General features: G+C 37.4%; 2 protein-coding genes across 6 annotated transcripts in view; one reads left to right on the top strand and one right to left on the bottom strand.

Annotated features, from left to right (window-relative positions):
• Positions 1-687: 687 nt before the first annotated feature.
• LOC100811655 (neuroguidin) lies at positions 688-4,008 on the top strand. 4 transcript variants are annotated; one of them, XM_006578236.4, is made up of 10 exons: positions 688-866; positions 951-1,017; positions 1,130-1,193; positions 1,273-1,360; positions 1,588-1,767; positions 1,870-2,049; positions 2,158-2,331; positions 2,414-2,565; positions 2,694-2,820; positions 3,649-4,008. In XM_006578236.4, exons 3-10 carry the CDS (start codon positions 1,153-1,155, stop codon positions 3,658-3,660), a joined length of 954 nt encoding a protein of 317 aa, XP_006578299.1. In that variant the 5' UTR covers positions 688-866; positions 951-1,017; positions 1,130-1,152; the 3' UTR covers positions 3,661-4,008. The 4 variants fall into 4 exon arrangements, with proteins under 4 accessions (XP_006578299.1, XP_040871058.1, XP_006578298.1 ...); XM_041015124.1 differs by having other exon boundaries at positions 951-1,193; XM_006578235.4 differs by lacking the exon at positions 951-1,017 and having other exon boundaries at positions 689-866.
• A 1,046-nt stretch (positions 4,009-5,054) lies between these two features.
• Positions 5,055-19,499, bottom strand: part of LOC100802761 (protein CLT2, chloroplastic) — a 30,228-nt gene continuing 15,783 nt past the window's right edge. Inside the window, exons 5-10 of one of the 2 annotated variants that reach the window (XM_003522725.5) lie at positions 16,722-16,821; positions 16,612-16,647; positions 16,481-16,531; positions 6,471-6,594; positions 5,690-5,815; positions 5,055-5,549 (exon numbers count right to left, since the gene is read on the bottom strand). In XM_003522725.5, coding sequence (XP_003522773.1) covers positions 5,392-5,549; positions 5,690-5,815; positions 6,471-6,594; positions 16,481-16,531; positions 16,612-16,647; positions 16,722-16,821 — 595 coding nt within the window. In that variant the 3' untranslated portion in view covers positions 5,055-5,391. Of the gene's footprint in view, positions 5,550-5,689; positions 5,816-6,171; positions 6,360-6,470; positions 6,595-16,480; positions 16,532-16,611; positions 16,648-16,721; positions 16,822-19,499 lie in introns of those variants that run through there. The other variant, XR_413841.4, reaches the window with a different exon arrangement.

Raw genomic sequence — 19,499 nt, forward strand, 5'->3', positions numbered from 1 at the left:
TATTAAAGTACAAGTAATTAAAAATTTAATTTTAGACATGCCAAAATTTACTTTAATTATGATTTGAAATAGTATATATTGAATACAAATGCTAAAATATCTAACTTATTATATATATTTTGTTCAATCATGTGTTGAAAGAAATAAAAAAATAATATTTAGACCGAATTCTATAATATCCAATTACCTTAAAAAATATTGAATAAATAATTTGCAGCTAATGCATAAGTATTGAGTAACAAATAAAGATTGAGAATTTTAGGCTTTGGTTTAGAAAAAAAGAATGAAAAAGGGCCAAAATTAGTGAAAGTCTCTTACGTGTAGCGCACAGCAGATTAAGATGAAAGTCTCTTGGACGAAAAAAATTCCGCATAAATCAGTAAAAAATATCTCGGGTCTTTTTTAAAAGTTGTTTTTTTTTTAGAAAAGATGACTTAGAGCTATTTTTCACAAGCCACCTAGAATTTAAAAACTTTTGCATAAATATTGTTTGGCCTAATTTTTCTTTTTCAATGATAAAAAAAAGGCTAAAATTAAGCCAGAACACACCCTAAATATATATATATATATATATATATATATATATATATATATATATATATATATATATATATATATTTCATCTAAAAAAGTTACTTGTTTTTGTGTGTCGTTTTAAATATTGTATTTGCGTTTTAGTTAAAATTCAGGCCCCCACTTTAGTTTTCCACTTTTCCTTTCATCCTTGAGACCTTGACACTTTCACTTTCTCGCATAACCCTTAAGGTGCCGCAGATACGGGCACAGCCTCCCTCCCTTGCGAGTCTTACACCGTCATAAGTCACGGTTGTCATCGGAGCTCTTGCGGTTGCTCCTCACAGTCACAGGTTTGTTTCCTTTCTCTGTCTCTGTTGTGGTAAGCTTTGATTTGCTGCTCCTCACACTATGTTATTTTTTTTTTTTCAAAACAGATTTTTATTTCATTTTTTTAACCAAGCCACGACTAACGTCTCTCTTTACCCGCTATCTCTGGCTTTGGTTGTTACTTCTTCCTCACTCATTCTCTGCACATTTTTTTTTTTTAATTTAACTTCTGGTGTTTGAATTTTTACCTCAGTTTTGACTATGTAACTGACCTGTGTTATTTTAGATTGTTAAAAATTGTGGTAAATCATGGAAAATATCGCGAACCACAACGATGATAGCAAACAAAAGTAAGTTTGTTTAATTATTATCTCTCTTGGTTGTTAGGTCAGTTCATTCAACCTCTTTATCCGTTTATTGGGTTTGCAGAGAAGCGCCTCAGCTGGCGGCGTTGTTGAAAGAAATGAAGGAAGGACTTGATACCGTAAGGCATAAAATTCAATCTTTAACTGCCATGGTGAGTTGCACTTTTTCACTTCAACTATTTTTTTATAAAAGAAAAAGCATTCCTAAATGCCTTCTGATATTGACTTTATCTTACAAATTCATAATATTGGTTACGTTGGCCTTCATATTGAATTTTCTGTTATAATTTAATATCATTGACGAATGATGATAAAAGCTTACCCTAGTGACAATGAGTAATTTGATTTATATTGCGTTTTGATCTGTCTTTTATGCCAGGTGAAAGAAGGTCTATATCCTACAGCAGATGGATTTAGTTACCTTGAAGTTAAAAATTTGTTGCTTCTGAATTATTGTCAATCCCTTGTTTATTATTTATTGCGGAAGGCTAAGGGATTATCAATAGAAGATCATCCTGTTGTTCGAAGTGTTGTAGAGATACGATTGTTTTTGGAAAAGGTCTGGTTTCATCCTTCTATGTGTCTATCCTCAAGGGTTACATGTGTATGTTTATATAGTATAATGTGAGTTAGACATTTGACATTGTGGTTTCCATTGCAGATTCGGCCAATTGACAAGAAACAACAATACCAGATCCAGAAACTGATGCAAGCTAGTGAAAATGCAATCAGAAGTGATATTCTAAACAAGGAGCCAGTTGCATCCAATAAGAGCGAGGACGCATCAAAGTATCGTCCCAATCCTGACATGCTTGTTAGCAAAGTAGACCTAACCTCGCAGGTGAGTGTATGTGATGATATAGTGTGAAGTTTGGTATACTGTAGGGTGGTAAGGTCGTGCAAAAGATATTTTCTTTTGCCTATCTCAAATAATACTTGTTTGCTGTAGGCTGACAATGAGTATTATCAACCTGTAAAATTTGCGCCTACTTCTATGGATCTAGAGAAATCTTCAAAGCATGAAAGAAATGCCTTGCGAAGAGAAAAAGAAATTCTGAAACAAGCTAAGCAGAGTGATTATCTTAGGACATTGATGAATGATATGGAGGAAAGACCTGAAGAGGTAATGTTATTTTGAGTGTTGAATCATAATGACTTGATGAGTTTATGTAATGAGTTTTTTGGTTGCTCACTACACTACTCAGATAAGAGATTTTGAGGGAGCTAGCAGAGAAGTTGATAGATATATTGCCAAGATGGACGAACGTGCTCGGCAAGAGGAGGAGCTGTTCACACGCGTTCCTCTTACGAAACAGGAAAGGAAACGAGAAAAGTATTTGAAGAAATCAAGAAATGGGTATGGGAAGTGTTTGGAATGTTTGCCTGATATTTCTAGTCTTAAAATGTATTAAATATGTGATAACATTTTTATTTAAATTAATACTTTTCTTTTTCGATTTAGCATTTGTATTTATTCTATTTCAGGTTGCAAGGTCTAACAGAAAGTTTCTATGATGAAATCAAAACATTACCCTTTGAAGATAAAACTGGAGAGCAAGTAGTGGGCTCTAGTAATGGTAGCAGAACAAACAATAGACTGAAGAAGCGAAAGGCATGCACTTTTACACTTTGAAATAGTTATGTGGAAATTATAAATTACTTTTTTGGACTTCATATATGAAATTTTGTTTTAGTTGAACTATGTTGGATGTGATTTACGTACTATTGCATCTGCATTGCAATTGCAAACCTAATTATTTGATGGTAGCCTTCCACATACTTTGTCTATTGTGTGAAACAAACAATCCTTTTAAATAAACAGTATGTCTTATATCATTTGTATTATGCAGATTCAATATTCTATAATTTAAAGTTATGGAATATATTATTCTTGAGATGATTCCTTGCAGTCTAGCCTCATGGCTACTCATTGGAATCTTAGATTATCTTGGCTAACAAAGTTTTATTTGGATCCTTTTTTAACAAATTCCTGTCCAGCTATTTTCTTGCCTCTATGGAGTATAAGCCTGTTGAGTTGGTTATTTGTGTAATAATTTATGCCATGTTCAAAACCAATTTCTGGTCATGGGGAATATACTAAATGTACAGTTTGCAGATTGTTTTGAGCTATGTGCTGTACAAAGTAATAAAAAAATGATACTATGATATCATAATAAAAAATACAATTAAAATGCCCTTTGAAATAATTTCTACATCAACACAAATTTTTATCTATTTGAAAAGTTGAATTCCTTCCTTCAACAGATATACACTTTTCCTTACCTTTGTCTGACAATTTTAATTTCAAGAGTAAGGAAGGAAAAGAAATATTGTCTCAAGCTGTGGCTTTTTCTCGTTTTAGTGTATGCATTATGCAATTGACTGGGTTGAATTGTAGAGTTCTGTTGGAAGGAACTAACAATTTTTTACTTCTTTGCAGAGGAAACATTAAAGGAAGAAAATTTGGGTTTTGAGCTAAAGGGCTGAAATGCTCTCTGGAAAACAGACCACTTCATGCTGTTGTCGGAAGTAATGCTAGATTTAACGAAAACGACAGAGTTGGTGTTGGTGCTTTCCTCCGTGTTTGTTTGTAGATTTTAGTTACATTATTGTCTTTTTATTTATTTATTTACTTATTATTATTATTATTATAGGCTCGGGTGCTTAATTGGGTACGTGAATTTGAGATTTTCGCAGAGATGAAATGTGTTTTTTTTTTTGCTATTACAGATGTGCACCCATTTTTGCGATGCAAGTGGATTTTTTTAACCCACCTTTATATATTTAGGTGGAGTACAAATAGTATTAAACTTCATATTTAGTAGGATTACTGAATTAAGTTTACATTTGTCGTTTTCTTAGGGGTGAACATGTAGGCCACCGATTGGTTTTTCTGTACATGACCCAAGATATTCTCAAATTGGTGGTTCTCGATGATAATGACCCTTCAAAATTTTGTAAGAATACTGCAAACCTTATGCAGGAGATAATTTGTAAAAAAAGGGTTAACAACATATTGTTTGACACATTTTTTCATTGCTTAAAGTTTATTAAAAATTGTAAAGCTTAAAATGTCTTTTGTCCTGATAAAATTTCCTTAAAGTTTTATTTTAGTTCATATAAAATTTTTCGTTCGTTTTTTTTTCATACAAAATTATCATTTTTAGTCTTGGAGTTAGGTTCCATTATATCTAATTATATCTAAATCTACACGACTATTTTTTATTTTAAATTTTAAAATATAATTTTTGGAAATTAAAAATCATCACGAAAGAGATGATTTAAAATTAATAGTTTATTAGAATCCAGAATTATCAATATTTTTAAAATTTATTATGTAAAAAAAACATCTAAATTTTTTTAACTTTCTTTTCTAACATACATCGTCTTTCAAAACAATCATTGAATGGAAATGCAGTTAGGTCTTGGTCAGGTTCATGTCGGAGGGAGATTAAGGATGGTGGTTAGATTGGGTATTCAAGAGTATTAGTGTGTAGTGTCAGAGAATGTGTTATTTTTTAAATTTCAATAAATTTTAACCAATCAGAGATTGTATTCAAGAGTGTTAGTGTATTGTTAATATTTTCTGTGAGGAACAAAGCTAATGAAATATGTCCCAGTTAATAATTAAAAAAAGAAAAAAAAAAGTTATAAAATGAAAGGTAATTGTTTCCATGATTTTATAATGCTGCCTGCCAGGAAGAGTGAGGCAATGCGACGATTTCGATCTTGTACACTTCTTGCAAACTAATCAACTCCAAATATCTCATCCCCAAACTCTTGTAATCCATTTAGTAAAATAGCCAAAAGATATGATCACCCAACTTAAAAATTCTGCACTTGCAATTCTGCCAATTACATTTGTCTGCTTTTATTAATGTACATGAAAATATACTTGAACAAGTCATCAGAGATATATGCACAATCTTGAGTTACAATGATCCAGTGGCAGAATGACGAAGTCAACCATCATAAAGCAGCTAAGCGACCCTTAAACGTGAAAACTGAACAAATTTTCTGCTCAAAAAAATAATCACGATGATAGTGAATGTGTATAATTTGGAGGTGATCGGAGAAAATATATTTCACCGCGGTCAAGAATGCCTCAAGGTTGACATTCTTTTTTGGCAGGTTCCTAGCCGATAGTTTCTCCTCAGCATTGGTTTCATGAACTGCAACTGTTTCAGTCATCTTCAGAACTGTTCCTTACAGGCCGCGTTGTGTTGTACAGAAAAAGACCACAGAGAAGAATTGCACCGCCAAACAAAAAAAATGGGCTCAGGCTTGTTCCCTCGGGAAGATATGGTAATGGAAGGGAAAGAATATAAACAGAAATTGGCACTGCAAAAATCAGAAGCACACATGAGCTAGAAAGTTCATTAGAAAACAAGGTGTACAAAAGGCCATAAGAGTTACAATTTTCGGCTGAAATGCTGTAAAAAGCATTTAAGAGATGCAAAATATCGAGAGTCGGACAGTACCTGACAACATTACCAGAAGAGAAGCCACAACTGCAGACGAAGTTTTTACTGCATTAAGCAGGGATATGTTGAATGCCAAGTTGATAATTACGTAAAGTAGTGGAAGCAAGGGAGCGCCATAACAATCTGAGACATGGAAATTGGACAGCAATATGAATATATTAGAACTTAGGATAAAAAGAATTTCGGCAAGGTTCAAAAATCTAGGGAGTAGAAGACAAAAACTATATAGAAATTTATTGATTTCTAACAATTATGAAAAATTTTAATTTAATTTTATTTAAAAAGGTTCTGTTATATCTAGAAGAGATTAAATCAATGTTATGTATATATTCGGCTTTACCTGACGGTCGACGAACTAAAAGCATTTATGACCCTAGTACATATAGGTAAGCTAACCATTGTGCGAAGAAATCCCAAGGCCATATAATGAACCCACATCAAATCCCATACTTTTGATGCAGGACTCAAGTCCTATATACCTTGCAATTGGATCATAATGTTCCATCATATGATCCGTAGCCCAAGCATCACCCCCTGCAACACTTGTTTGCAATTGAGAGACATGTGGAAGGCTTCTATACCAATTGATGCAAGCCTTGGAGAACCATACTACTAAGACTTGCCATTGTGATTGTGGTTGGAAAGTTCAAGATCATAAACTTCCAATCTTGATAGTGTTTTAACAGCAAAAAGAATAAAAGAAAAGGCAGGCAAGTAAGAATAGAAAATCATATAGGGAGATATGTAATTGCATTGCAACCAATTTATTAGAGCTTACTTGGATTATCGGCTCCAAGGTTTAGAAAGCAACCAGCACCGCTTTTAAAATATGAAGGAAGTTGATCAAATGGTATACCTCTCAAGTTAGAAAGTATAGGTAGAGACAGAAGTACGAAAAGAGCCTACAATATATATCAGATGCAAGCCATAAGTATACCTTTCAATAACTCCTTAAGTAATAATTTTATAACAAACATTATCAAACTTGAAATGCCAACAAGAGAAACTATCCAGGACTTTGGCCAATGTTATGCTACCTTTAGAAAAATTGCCTTGCCAACAAACTCGTAGCACCTATGCCCCTTCCCCCACCCCCAACCCAGGTGCTTGACATACCTCAGTTAAAGATCTGTTTGAGTAAACAACTTAATTAAGGACTTAATGAATAATTATTTATTATTATGTAAATATTCATGTATAAGTTGTTTTTATAATCAAAGAAGAAATAGGAATAAACTGTTTCCATGATTTGTAACCTGTTTTCATGAGCTACTCTAGAAAGGTTATTGTCATAAGTTGAAAACAGCTTATGAGTAGTTAGTTTTCATAAATTATCCCAAACACTTATGCAAATGCTTAAAAAAATGCACTGCCAACTAACAAAAGCTGTCAGGATCTAGTTTCTGTTTAGATCTAAGCTAGAGATGTTCATAAACCAATCCAATTGAATACAAACAGTAAACATTGAACAGGAAAAAAGGAAAACCAACTTTTCCATTGGATTGGATCAATATTTTGTTCCATATTTAAAATCCATCTTATCCAAACCAAAAAACTGAATTTGTGTGTTTATAGGTTTAATATTGTTTTGACTAACAATTATAATCTGAACTTACAATTTATATATTATGAAAGATGTGACATCAATACATGTTCTGATTTATAAGATGAGATTTTTTAATACTTTGAATTAGTTTTTATCAAATTTATTGTGTATTCTGTGATTTATTTACTGCCTCCTTAAAAAACCAAAAGCTTGATCCAATCCAAACCACTTTTAATTAAATTGGATCAGTTCGGATTTGAGTTTTAAACAAAACTTATTTGATGGTAAAACAAGAAAACTTTGGAGTGAATCAAAAGACTTTTCTTTTGATCTAACACAATCCACAAACACCCCTGTAGTGAAAATCCATATGCCTAATGTACAGAAAATAGATGAAAAAAGCAGGAAAGCAGGCAGGCCAAGCAGAGTCCCAAAACTTTAAAATAAAAGAATCGGCACACTTACTTATTTGTCCATGTCTACTTCATCATATATAGAAGCAAATAGTAGCAACTAATATTCAATGTTTTGGTGGCAAGATCTACAAATCAGATAGTGAATTCAAATATCTAGAACTTGCAATATATTTCTTCTCTATGGAGACAAATTTTAGTCCTTCATGTTATTTCACCATTATAGGGTTTTGATGAAGAAAGAAAAAGAATATTTAATTAATAGGACTCTGAAAATCAGTGATGTTGAAATATAAATATTTACCAGATACTTTATTTATACTAATATTTAAGGGCAAGTTCACATGTAGTACAACCAGTACAAGTATAGCCCCTACACCCTATAAGAGAGTATACATTACTAACTGTTTCTTTTTTGTTTCTGTCTGTTATCTGATATTCTAACTCCTGTAGTTACTAGTTAGTCTGTTATCAGTTGATAGTTTAGTCAGTTAGTGCCTAACAGCTTTGTAACAGTTAGGTTAGTTGGCAGTTATCCAACTATATATTCATCTTTGAAATTAGTTACATTTGGGTTGAATAATATTGATTTTCTCAATCTCAATCTCCTCCTCTCTAAAATTCTCTCAACTCTTATGGTATTGAGTGCTTAGGTCAAAACCTAAACTTCTGTTCATGGTTTCCACATCAATTCCTTCTCCGGTTTCTCCTCCTTCCTCCCCACCGCCTCAGCCAACTCGGTTGGTGAGTTCTTCGAATGCTTCTTCGAAGAACTCTGCACATTCCATTTCTCAGAAGTTGAACGCAAAGAATTATCTTCTTTGGATTCAACAAGGTTGAACCTGTTATTCGTAGTCATCATCTTGAAGGCTACATCGTTAATCTGAAAATTCCACATAAGTATAGCATTTGGTACGAACAAGACCAATTCTTCTTGCCTGTTTGCAATCCAACATCTCCGGGGACATTCTTTCGTGAGTCATAGGATGCCAATCGTCATGGAAACTTTGGGATCGGATTCAATCACATTTTCAATCCCTCACGCCAGCTAAGGTTTGTCTAGTTCGTAATGAGCTTCGAAATCTATCCCTTGATAATCGATCTATTTCGGATTATCTTTTGCATGTTCAGACGCTTGTTAATGAGTCGACTTCCATTGGTGAAACTGTTTCCAATTCTGAACATCTTGACCTAATTCTCAAAGGTTTTCCTGATGAGTATGAATCATCTATTTTTCTAGTTACTAATCATTTTGATCTGTGTACTGTTGATGAAGTTGAAACATTGTTGCTCGCGAGTGAAGTGTGCATTGATCGATCTCATAAGCAAGCTATAGTTTCTGATAATCTTACTCAAGGTTTAGGATCTGTTAATCTCAACTCTTGGAAGTTCTTCTCTTGATAATTTTGTTCATCCACAGTCAATGAACACCAACTCTTAAGCTCAAGTTAATTTGACCACTCAGACCTCTTCTGAGGACAATTCTGCAAATGATTACAGTGGAAATCAAATTTTCAGTTGTCGTGGTGGTCGGAATTTTGGCCAGAACAACCGTGGTGGTTGTGGTTCAGGCCGTGGTGGTGGTAGAGGTAGGTTTGTTGACGTACAATGTCAAATCTGTCACAAATTTGGCCATGGTGTTTCTTACTGCTATCACAGACTAGAGGAGAATTATGTTCCTACTCTTCCTCCACCAGCTTCACTTGCTCCTACTCAATCTACTTCAGCTTCCAATGCTTAGACTTCTCAGCAAGTTCAGTATGCTCAACCCATTCAGTGTGTGCTTGCATCACCTCAGCAGCCACTTTTGGCATATGCTCAACCTCGGTATGTGTATCTGCAGCCACAGCAGACTAATTAGCAATCTTCTAAACAGCAGCCTAATCCTCAGATTTATCTGACCATTTCATCATCTGCTCCCATTCAGACTCAGACTTGGTATCCTGATTCTGGTGCTTCCCATCATGTGACTAGTAATGTCACAGAACATACAGCAAGTGACACCTTTTGAGGGGCCTGACCAAATCACTATTGGATATTGGTCAGGGCCTCACCATTAACTCCTCAGGTGTTTCCACCTTTTCCTCCCCCCTCAATCCTCAGTTTTCTCTTACTCTTGGTAATTTATTATTTGCTCCTTGTATTACTATTTACTAAGAATCTCATTAGTGTCAGTCAGTTTTGCAAAGATAATAATGTGTTTTTTTGAGTTTCACTCATCATTTTGTCTTGTTAAATCACAGGATGCTAAATTTGTTCTACGAAAAGGATTTGTGGGGAGCGATGGTCTCTATCAGTTCCCTCAACTTCCTGATTCTATGCCCAAGTGCAAGCTTCCTTCAAATGTTTGCAATTCTGTTAAAGCTTCTGTACAAAGTCCTATTGTAAATACAATCACTAGTGACTGATTTTGAATCTGTTCATCCAATAAAGCTGCTGTAGGTAAGAATGTTATAAATACAGCTTCTAGTAGTGCTACTTCTTTTGCAACATGGCACTCTAGGCTTGGTCAGCCTAGTGTTGCTGCTATAAAAATTGTATTTTGACTTTGTAATATTGCAAATATTAATAAAGAACCAACAGATTTTTGTAATCACTGTTGTATTGGAAAGTCACATAGTCTTCCTTCTTCTCTTTCTCATACTGTCTATGCAAAACCCTTTGATCTTATCTTTACTGATCTTTGGGGACCTACCCCATCCCCACTCCTTCTGGTTTTCAGTAGGATAAAGATGATCTTATTAAAGATGGAAATAGCTTCCTTCACATAGATGATCTTAATAAAGGTAGGATAAAGATGAAAATAGCTTCCCTTACCCTACCCTTATCCATCCCCCATAATTCGCCAGTATGATGAAACAGGTTCCAACGCCACTTACCGAGTAGTGCTCGGTTAAAAGACGCAAGATCCCACACCCCTTTTTGCTTCATCAATAGCATCATTAACAATCACCACGTTTTGCAAGAGATGTCTCTCCTCTATAAAGGCACTTTGTCATTCATCAATGATGGTACCCATCTTGAGTCTTCTAGTTAGGATTTTTGCCACAATCTTGTAGATACAACCTATAAGAGAAATAGGTTTATACTCGTTTAAATTTTGTGGATCATGTACCCTTGGAATCAAAGCCAAGAAAGATGCATTACTACCTTTTGGAAAGTGTCCATTTGCATGAAATTCGTCCGAGAAACGCAAAACATCTATTTTCATTATGTTCCAAAATTCCTTAATGAACTTAAAATTTAGTCCATTAGGTCTTGGGCTCTTAGAGCTCCCACATTCTCACACCGTTGCCCTTACCTCATCCTCCTCAAATCTGGCCACCAATTTTGCATTTGCCTCCTGATTAATGGTCTTGAATTCTACACCATCCAGCCTTGGTCTCTCAAATGATGATTCTTCAAACCTTCTCAAAAAGAACTATTTGACTTCCTCCCTTACTCTATTCGGCTCCTCTACCCAACAACCATCAATAAAAATCCCCCTCAACATGTTTTTGCGCCATTTCCAATTGACAATCATGTGATAGTATCTAGAGTTGCAATACCCCTCTTTTAACTACTTAATTCTTGCTTTTTGACTCATAATGGACTCTTTTGAGTGCGCTGCCACCCAAACTTCCTCCTCCAATTCCTTCCTCAGTTTGATTTCCTCCTCAGTTAGGTCTCTATCCTCCCCTTTCTTTTCCAGCTAATTGAGTTTTTGCTCTGCCCTCTTTAACTTCTGCTGAATATCCCCAAACTGCTCTTAGCTCCACACTTTTAATCTCTGTTTCAGCAACTTCAATTTTTCTTTTAATACAAAGCCTCCCCACCCTTGTACTGAGCTCTCTCTCCAACATTCCCAAACTGTCTTCCTAAAAGTTTTATCTTGAAACCAGGCAGTCTAGAGTCTTGAAAGGCTTTGGACCCCAGTCAGCAATGATTGATTTCAGCAGAATTGAATAGTTTTTTTTTTTTTTTATCAGCAAAGATAATAGAATATATATTAATGAGAAAGAAGTACCAGAGGTACTAAGTACATAGGTAGGTTACCATACACATGGTTCCATAGAAAAACTAATATAGTTTGTTTAGGAACCATATTATGGCTACATAAGTAATAAATCTGCTAGAAATGCAATCGAAACCACCCACTACTGATACAAAAAACCTTGCCGGATTTGACTCGACCATTGATAAAAATGAATATTAAAATCTTTCTCCAAGTTTCTTAGCCACGACCAGATTAAGAACATGGCATCCTCTAACAGCTTGTTGACATTGAAGGATGCATTGGAGAATATAATACTATTTCGCATCTGCCAAATTGACCAAACTACAGCCATCTACCAGCTTCGCCACCTCTTAATCCTTATACCATCCACCTGTACATATGAGTGTTGGAGGAAATGATGTATCAGATTTGTCGGGAACACACTTTTAATGTTCACCCAAGCCATAGTTTCCCACCATATGGGTTGTATTTTCAAGCAATGAAAAAATAAATGGGATGCCTCTTCCTCCGAACAGCCACAAAAACCCTATCCAACATGAATTGAATAGTGGTCTGAGTAGTTCCTATCCAATATGAATTGAATACTTCCACTCCATTTAGAAAACCATTCAACAGACACAAGAACCCTATCCAACCAGATTTTAGCCTATACCAAGTGTATTTGTGACCAACACTCGGCATATCCTCAACTTCTAGGTCCACTATCCAGTCATTAAATTCTGTCATGATCCCCCCTCCTTGCTCTCTTTGGCTAGCCCCCACTCGTTCTGATTGTCTCCTTACACAGTTGAAATCATCGACTATGCACCACAATTTGTTCTAACTTGCACTTCTTAGCTGGTTAATCTGACCCCACAAGTTTCTTTTCAAATTTACATCGCAAGGGGAGTATATATTTACAATAGTGATTTTTTCACCATCACCTTTCCAAGTTCCTTCTAGTGAAATAAATCCGCTACCAATAACCTTCTTCTCTAACACAAGATGATTTACTTCATACGCACAAAGCCTGACACACAGTTTTGTCCACCATTTCCTTCTTAGTTTCCTGTAGGCATAGCATATCCACTTGCTCCTTCACCACCAATTTCTTTACTGCTCCCATTTAATTCCACCCCCCCCCCCCCCCCCTCTCAACCTCTAATATTATAGGTAACTACCTTCATTGATCACCCACCCTTTTTCCTGGCTTCTCAAGTTCAGATTTGTCTCTTCCATCTAAAATAACCATTCTGGACAACATTTCATTCTTCCTTCCCAAAACTGATTCCCATGTTTTTAGCCAATTCCCCAGTACTTGCAGCCTCAATCATTACTTCACAGCTTCTTGGGCTCTTGAATATTGAGCTTGAAGTTGAACCTTCAGTATTTGCCCCTTTCGCATAAGCATCTCATGTAGCAACTTCTTTTAGGCCACTTCCTCCATCCAGAGTAGGAGAATCTGGCCTTAAAAAGTTTGTTGGTCTAGCATCAGTAATCCAAGTGTCTTTACAAAGGTTGGTGTCTTCATTGGTTTCTTTTTCTCCTTCTACCACACCAGGCCCAGTTCCCCCTTTGGATTTTCTTGTCCTCTTGTAAACTTTCAATTCTGATTGAGGCCCAGTATATTTTAGGCCCAAGTTCAGTTCTACCATTTGGTCTTGGTTAGCCACATCCTCATCTGAGGGGTCATATTCTGAGTTAATCCTACTCTTTAACTTGCTCATCTTGAACCCAAATCAACCAAAGCTGCTCATGCTGATCCTTCTTGGTACTCAACTATGCAATCTGAATATGATGCTTTAAAAGGAATGGTACTTAGACTTTGGATGATCTCCCTCCTACTAGAACAACAATTGGGTGTAAGTGCGTGTTTACAGTAAAGGAAAATCCGGATGGCTCAGTCAACAAGTATAAAGCTAGGCTTGTAGCTAAGGCTTTTCACCAACAGTTGGGATTTGATTATAAGGAGACCTTTTCTCCTGTAATCAAACATGTGACTGTTAGGTTGATTCTTTCTCTTGCTATTTCTCACAACTGGCCCCTTCAACAGCTTGATGTCAACAATGCCTTTCTTAAAGGCATTCTTGAGGACGAGGTTTACATGACTCAACCTCCTGGATTTGTGTCTTCCAATAAGACTCAAGTATGCAGAATACATAAAGCTATTTATGGCCTAACGCAGGCTCCTAGAGCCTGGTTTGACAAACTAAAAGCTACTCTTCGCAGCTTCAAGTTTTCTTCAAGCAAACATGATCCTTCTCTCTTTGTTTTTTCTGAGAATCAGTTTGTTGTCTACATCTTAGTTTATGTTGGTGATATCACTATCACGGGTAAGAACACCACTTTGATTCATTCTCTTGTTTCAAAACTGAATTCTGTTTTCTCCCTCAAATAACTTGGTGACTTGGACTTTTTTTGGGGTATTGAAGTTCAAAGACAGAATGATGGTTCTCTTATTTTAACTCAATCAAAGTATATCAGAGATCTCTTGGCCAAGACTAAAATGGATGAATCAAATCCTATCTCTTCTCCTATGGTTAGGGGTTGTAAATTGACAAAGTTTGGTTCTGAAGATTTTTCTGATCCTACCTTATATAGGTCCATAGTTGGTGCTTTGCAGTATGCTACTATTACAAGACCAGAGATTAGTTTCTCTGTCAACAAGGTCTGTCAGTTCATGTCTAAACCTTCTGAGCAACACTGGTTGGCTGAGAAAAGGATTTCAAGGTATCTTAAGGGTACTATTTCTTGGGGCTACACTTTCAGTCTGCTTCTCTTAGGCATCCCTTTCCTCTTCATGCCTATTGTGATGCAGATTGGGCCTCTGATTCTGGAGGTAGGAGGTCTACTTCTGGAGCTGCTATTTTTCTTGGACCTAAACTCATCTCTTGGTGGTCTAAGAAGCAATCAGTTGTTGCAAGGTCAAGTACTGAGGCAAAATATAGAAGCATGGCTCGTATTGCAGCAGAAGTTACTTGGATTCAGTCTCTTCTTTCTGAACTCCAAGTAGCTTACACTACTCCTATTATTTTGTGTGACAACACCAGAATTGTTTCATTAGCTCATAATCCTGTTTTTCACTCAAAAACCAAGCATATGGAGCTGGATTTATTTTTTGTCTGAGAGAAACTTCTCACCAAACAACTCAATGTTGTTCATGTTCCTGCCATAGATCAACTGGCTGATATTCTGACCAATGCTAATAGAGGGCTATCCAAAGAGCACAAGGACCTAGAAACACTTCATGAGTTGAAGGGGCCAATGACAAGATCTAGAGTCAAGCTTCTATAAGAAGTATGGCCAAGAGGATCAAGGATGGATTACTCATCAAAGAAAAGGAGGGAGAAAATCACAAGGAGCTGAATAACACATTGAAGATTGTTGAACAACACACCTGGGCTTAGCGCGTGCTGTTAGACTTAGTGTGAGCTGTCTGGCTTAGCGCACACCTTAAGTGGGCTTAGCGCGAGCTGTCTGCCTTAGCGCACACCTTTAGTGGCTTAGCGCGAGCTGTCTGACTTAGCCCAATTCTAACCCGAGGAGAAACTGGGCTTAGCGTGAGCTGTATGGCTTAGCGCACACCTTTAGTGTGAATTTACGAAAATTCCTAATTTTTGTTTATTTGTGTAATGGGCTTGAGCTTGATGTAAATAGGCCTTATTAGAGGCTTAGTTATCCTCTTAAGCTAGTTCTATAAATACTCAAAAACTCTAAATTGTAGAAACTTTTGATATAATTGAAATTAAGTTTGTGCTTAGAAAGAGCTTAGCCTTTTCTTTGGTTTTTGGCTGAAAATCAAATTGATTCTTATCAAGGAAGCTATTCCTTTGTGGTGAATTCTCCTTCAGCTTATCAATTCTCCGTGGATCGTGGCATCGTTCCGTTCATCTTCTCATCTTATCCATATTTTCTATTTTTCTGTTCTTGAGTTCTTGGAAGATCAACAATGGTGGTTCTTGAATTTGCATCCGGAACAATCTGAACCAAGCGTCCATGGCTTGGATTGCATCAAAGGCTCTATCCCCTTCTTCATTTCTTTCATTCAGGTTCAAGCTTAGAGTAGTTAAAAGACATTCTTCCAACACCTCGTGAGCTTGTGGGGGAGTATAAGAGAGTACACATTACTCAGTTTTAGCCTGTTATCAGTTGATAATTTAGTCAATTAGTGCCTAACAACTTTGTAACAGCTGCCAACTAACTTAGGTTAGTTAACAGTTAGGTCAGTTGGCAGTTATCCAACTATATATTCATCTTTGTAATTAGTTACAGTTGAGTTGAATAATATTGATTTTCTCAATGTCAATCTCCTCTTCTCTCTCAAATTCTCTTATCAGAGCCTTTCCTAGATCCATTCAAAGGGCCATCATCATGTTATCCATGCATCAAGCCCAAAAGTGTTGGCCGTGAGGGAGTGTATTAGAAAAAGCCCAAGTCCCACATTGGCTAGAGATAAGGCCAAGATAGAGTATATAAGTGAGGGGCAACCCTCACCCTATGAGCTAGCTTTTGGGATTGAGTTAGGCCCAAACCTACACTCTAAGACAGCCCTACTAATAACTCCAAAATAATAAGATTCATAAGACTGCAATAATCCAAGTATTCTAACCATTACCATTTGCTATTTGTTAGGGGACAAACAAAAGTAATAGATTTTGAAATCCTATAAAAGATAGAAAGCAAACATAAATTTGGAACTCGCGTAATGCCATTTGAAATCATACAAGATGAAGCGACTATTAAGAAATCAGCAATGAAGAAAAAAAATAACTAAAAAGATACTGGTTATAAATGCCATTTACAGATTTTGAAAGGTACACTAAATTCATTGCAATTAATGTTGCAAGGCGTACCTGAAACCCAGATCCGAAAGAATTGACCACAAATATGTCCAGTGACTTGTGCTGCATGTGAACAAGTAAAAGACTTCAAATAATGCTCATGAATGTAATGCCAATGGAATCTATAGCAAAAGAAAGAATACCTTTAATCGAGTAGCAGAATCAATGAAAATATACTCCTGCCGCAAGAGAACACAAAGATTATAATGTTCCAGGAAAATGTTTAAAAATTAACATCTGGTTGTTGACTAACCTTGATTACAGAAGCCAAAGCTTGAAAGGAACATGAGATTATCATCAAAGCTGGCCAAAAGAACTGAACTTCAGAGAGCATCTGACCTGTATTTGAGCCACTGCAATGATAGGAAACAAATGATCAGATGGGGCCCACTTCATTTGAAGTGAAAGAGGAATTCCCTATGAATCTAGAGTCTAGGCACTGACTGCATGATATTTGTACCCCAACAAAAAGGTCTGACAAACATTACAGCTATTTTTGAGCTTCTATATCCGGTTATAAGCAGCTAGTGACCTGGCTTGTTTAACATTTTAATGACACTATACTTAAAACTATATGTGCAACAAATATTACTGGAAAGGTTAGAAGCAATGTAAGGTCCATTAACATTGTTGTTCTCCTTGCCCATTTACCGAGGGACACTGCTGATGTTACTTTTTATGATTGCAGAGCTAAAGTGCTTCAGAGGACCAAACTGAAGTCACATGTCTACTTAGGGCCGAAAAGAACGAAAGAGAGAGAATGAGTGGAGAGAGAGGAGAGAGAGACACTGGGTGGGAGAGTGTTAGGAATAGACGGGAAAGGAGAGAGAAGGGTCCTCGTCTGAGCATTGATCGGAAAAGGAACCAAGACCATCACCGCTACCAGCGAGAACGTAACGACATAACCTCCTTTTACTTCACTAGATTCCCTGAAGAGATAACAAAAAAGGACCTGTGGTGGCATTTCAAGCAGGTGGGAGATGTGAGGGAGATTTTCATATCTCCAAAACGAAACAAAATGGGAAAGAGATATGGGTTCGTTAGATTTAAAGGGGTGCAGGATGTTCATCAGGTGGAGAAGAAACTTGACAGCATGGTGTTTGGAGGGTTAAAAATGTTCGTAAACACTCCCAGGTATGGGAGACCAAAACGTGAATACTCACAAGTAGAGGCTAAAGGAAGAACAGGGGGTAAGTATCATCTGGAGGGGTCCAAAGAATTAGCCTTGACACTGAAAACAGGAAAAAAGGAGCACATTCAACAAGGGTCGTACGCGGAGGTAGTGAGGAGACACAGTTCAAGGGCAGCACAGAGGGGAATCCTATCTAACGGGGAACTTAATTGTAATAGCTCGAGGTCATCAGTGAACCTTGAGATACAGGGGATAGGACAACAATGGCTCAAAGGGGCTTGGATAGGGAGACTAAAAAATATGGCAATGTTTGAGAGGATAGAGGAGTACCTGTGGTGGGATATTGGAGATAACATATATCCGAAGTACATCGGGGATGACATGGTGCTACTCCATGGTCTCACAGAACAAAAAGCTAAGCGAATGTTAGAGGAAGATAAAGAAGGGTGGGGAGAAGTTTTCACGTCCTTAGAGCCATGGAACCTACATATTCGCGCTGGCTCTAGACTGACGTGGGTTCATTGTTGGGGGATACCACTGATGGCGTGGGACATGCAGCATATTAAAAAAATAGTGGCCTCCATCGGTGAAATGGTGGGTGTTGACGATGACGTAGAAGAACTCAACAAGCTGGACATAGCAAGGATCTTAATCAGGACATCATGGAAGCCACTTATACAGCATTCCGCGAATGTCCACATACAAGGAGAGTCATATGAGGTGCACATTGTGGAGGAAAGCGGGAAGTCGTGTGCTAACTGCCAACGTCGACAATGGAGCGATCATGGCTCATCGGAGGAGATACAATCGGATGAAAGTGAAGATGGAACAACATGGGGAGAAATCACTGTTCCTCGTGCTGGCAACTCGTGCAAGGAAGGGACGCCATCCAAACAAGGCAGCGCGGAGGGGGAGGAGCGTATGGAGGTGACGAACATGCATGTCGGAGAGACGCAGGAGACGTCGACAATCCCAGTTGCGGCTAACACGTTCGACAGTACCAGGGGAGAGGCGCCACCGACGGAGGAGCAGGAGAAGCCGTCGGAGCCGAAAAACTCGTATCAGAGCCATAACTCCGGCGCTGAGGGAGACGAACGGCTACGGGTCATCACAGGTTTGCATGCAGGACCAGAACCGCGGGGTAAAGACAGTGACCGCAAGGTAATACCGCAGTCTGCCCCAGTGCAGACAGAGGACGTTCAGGTACAGGTGCTTGGTAGGAAGGTGCAGGGGACAGACCAGCTATCTATGACCCATAAGGAAGGGCTTCGGCAAAAGGGAACATCTGATCCTGGGGAAAGCGCAGATAAATATCACCAAAGAGGAAAGGGGGGGTCAGTTTTGAACGTTGAAGACAGGAAGAGGGGTTTTATATTTGAAAAACCATGTGACCAGCACATGGGATGGGAAGTGGATGGGGCTGTTACTATCCACACCCCCAATAAAATATGTAACCCTCAATTAACAGACCCAAATAGTTCCACTCAAGCCCAAGGCAGCTCGTGGCAGGTCTACTCCCGAAAAGGAAGGGGCAAAAAGAAACAAGCCCAATTATGTGGAGCTAATAGCCCGCGGGATTTCTTAGCCTCTGAACTAGTGGCCTCTCAACCACAACACCAGAAGATGATCAAAAACCCTGCAGAAGATCAGATAAGTGATCCCCTGCAACAACACACGGCCCAATCACAACGGAAACATGATGGGGACTTTCACCAACTAAATGATGATGGGGATTTTCAATCAGCAAGAAACTATCAAGAGGCAGAAAGCACTTGGAGAATGGTCACAGAATTAGGCCTGACTACACGCCACTCTCAAAAAAATTATGTTCAGAAGCTGTTGGAATTGGAGAGCAGAGATGTTGAAGAGGTTGAAAGGTTGGGAAGCAGGAGACTAAAC

This window comes from Glycine max, chromosome 4, assembly GCF_000004515.6.
Source record: "Glycine max cultivar Williams 82 chromosome 4, Glycine_max_v4.0, whole genome shotgun sequence".
Classification (NCBI taxonomy): Eukaryota; Viridiplantae; Streptophyta; class Magnoliopsida; order Fabales; family Fabaceae; genus Glycine; species Glycine max.

Excerpts from the sequence above, each read along its gene's own strand:
- LOC100811655 (XM_041015124.1), top strand. The coding sequence starts at position 1,153 with ATGGAAAATATCGCGAACCACAACGATGATAGCAAACAAAA. Across the intron at positions 1,194-1,272 it reads AACGATGATAGCAAACAAAA|AGAAGCGCCTCAGCTGGCGG; the intron begins GTAAGTTTGTTT and ends TTGGGTTTGCAG. Across the intron at positions 2,050-2,157 it reads AAGTAGACCTAACCTCGCAG|GCTGACAATGAGTATTATCA; the intron begins GTGAGTGTATGT and ends TGTTTGCTGTAG.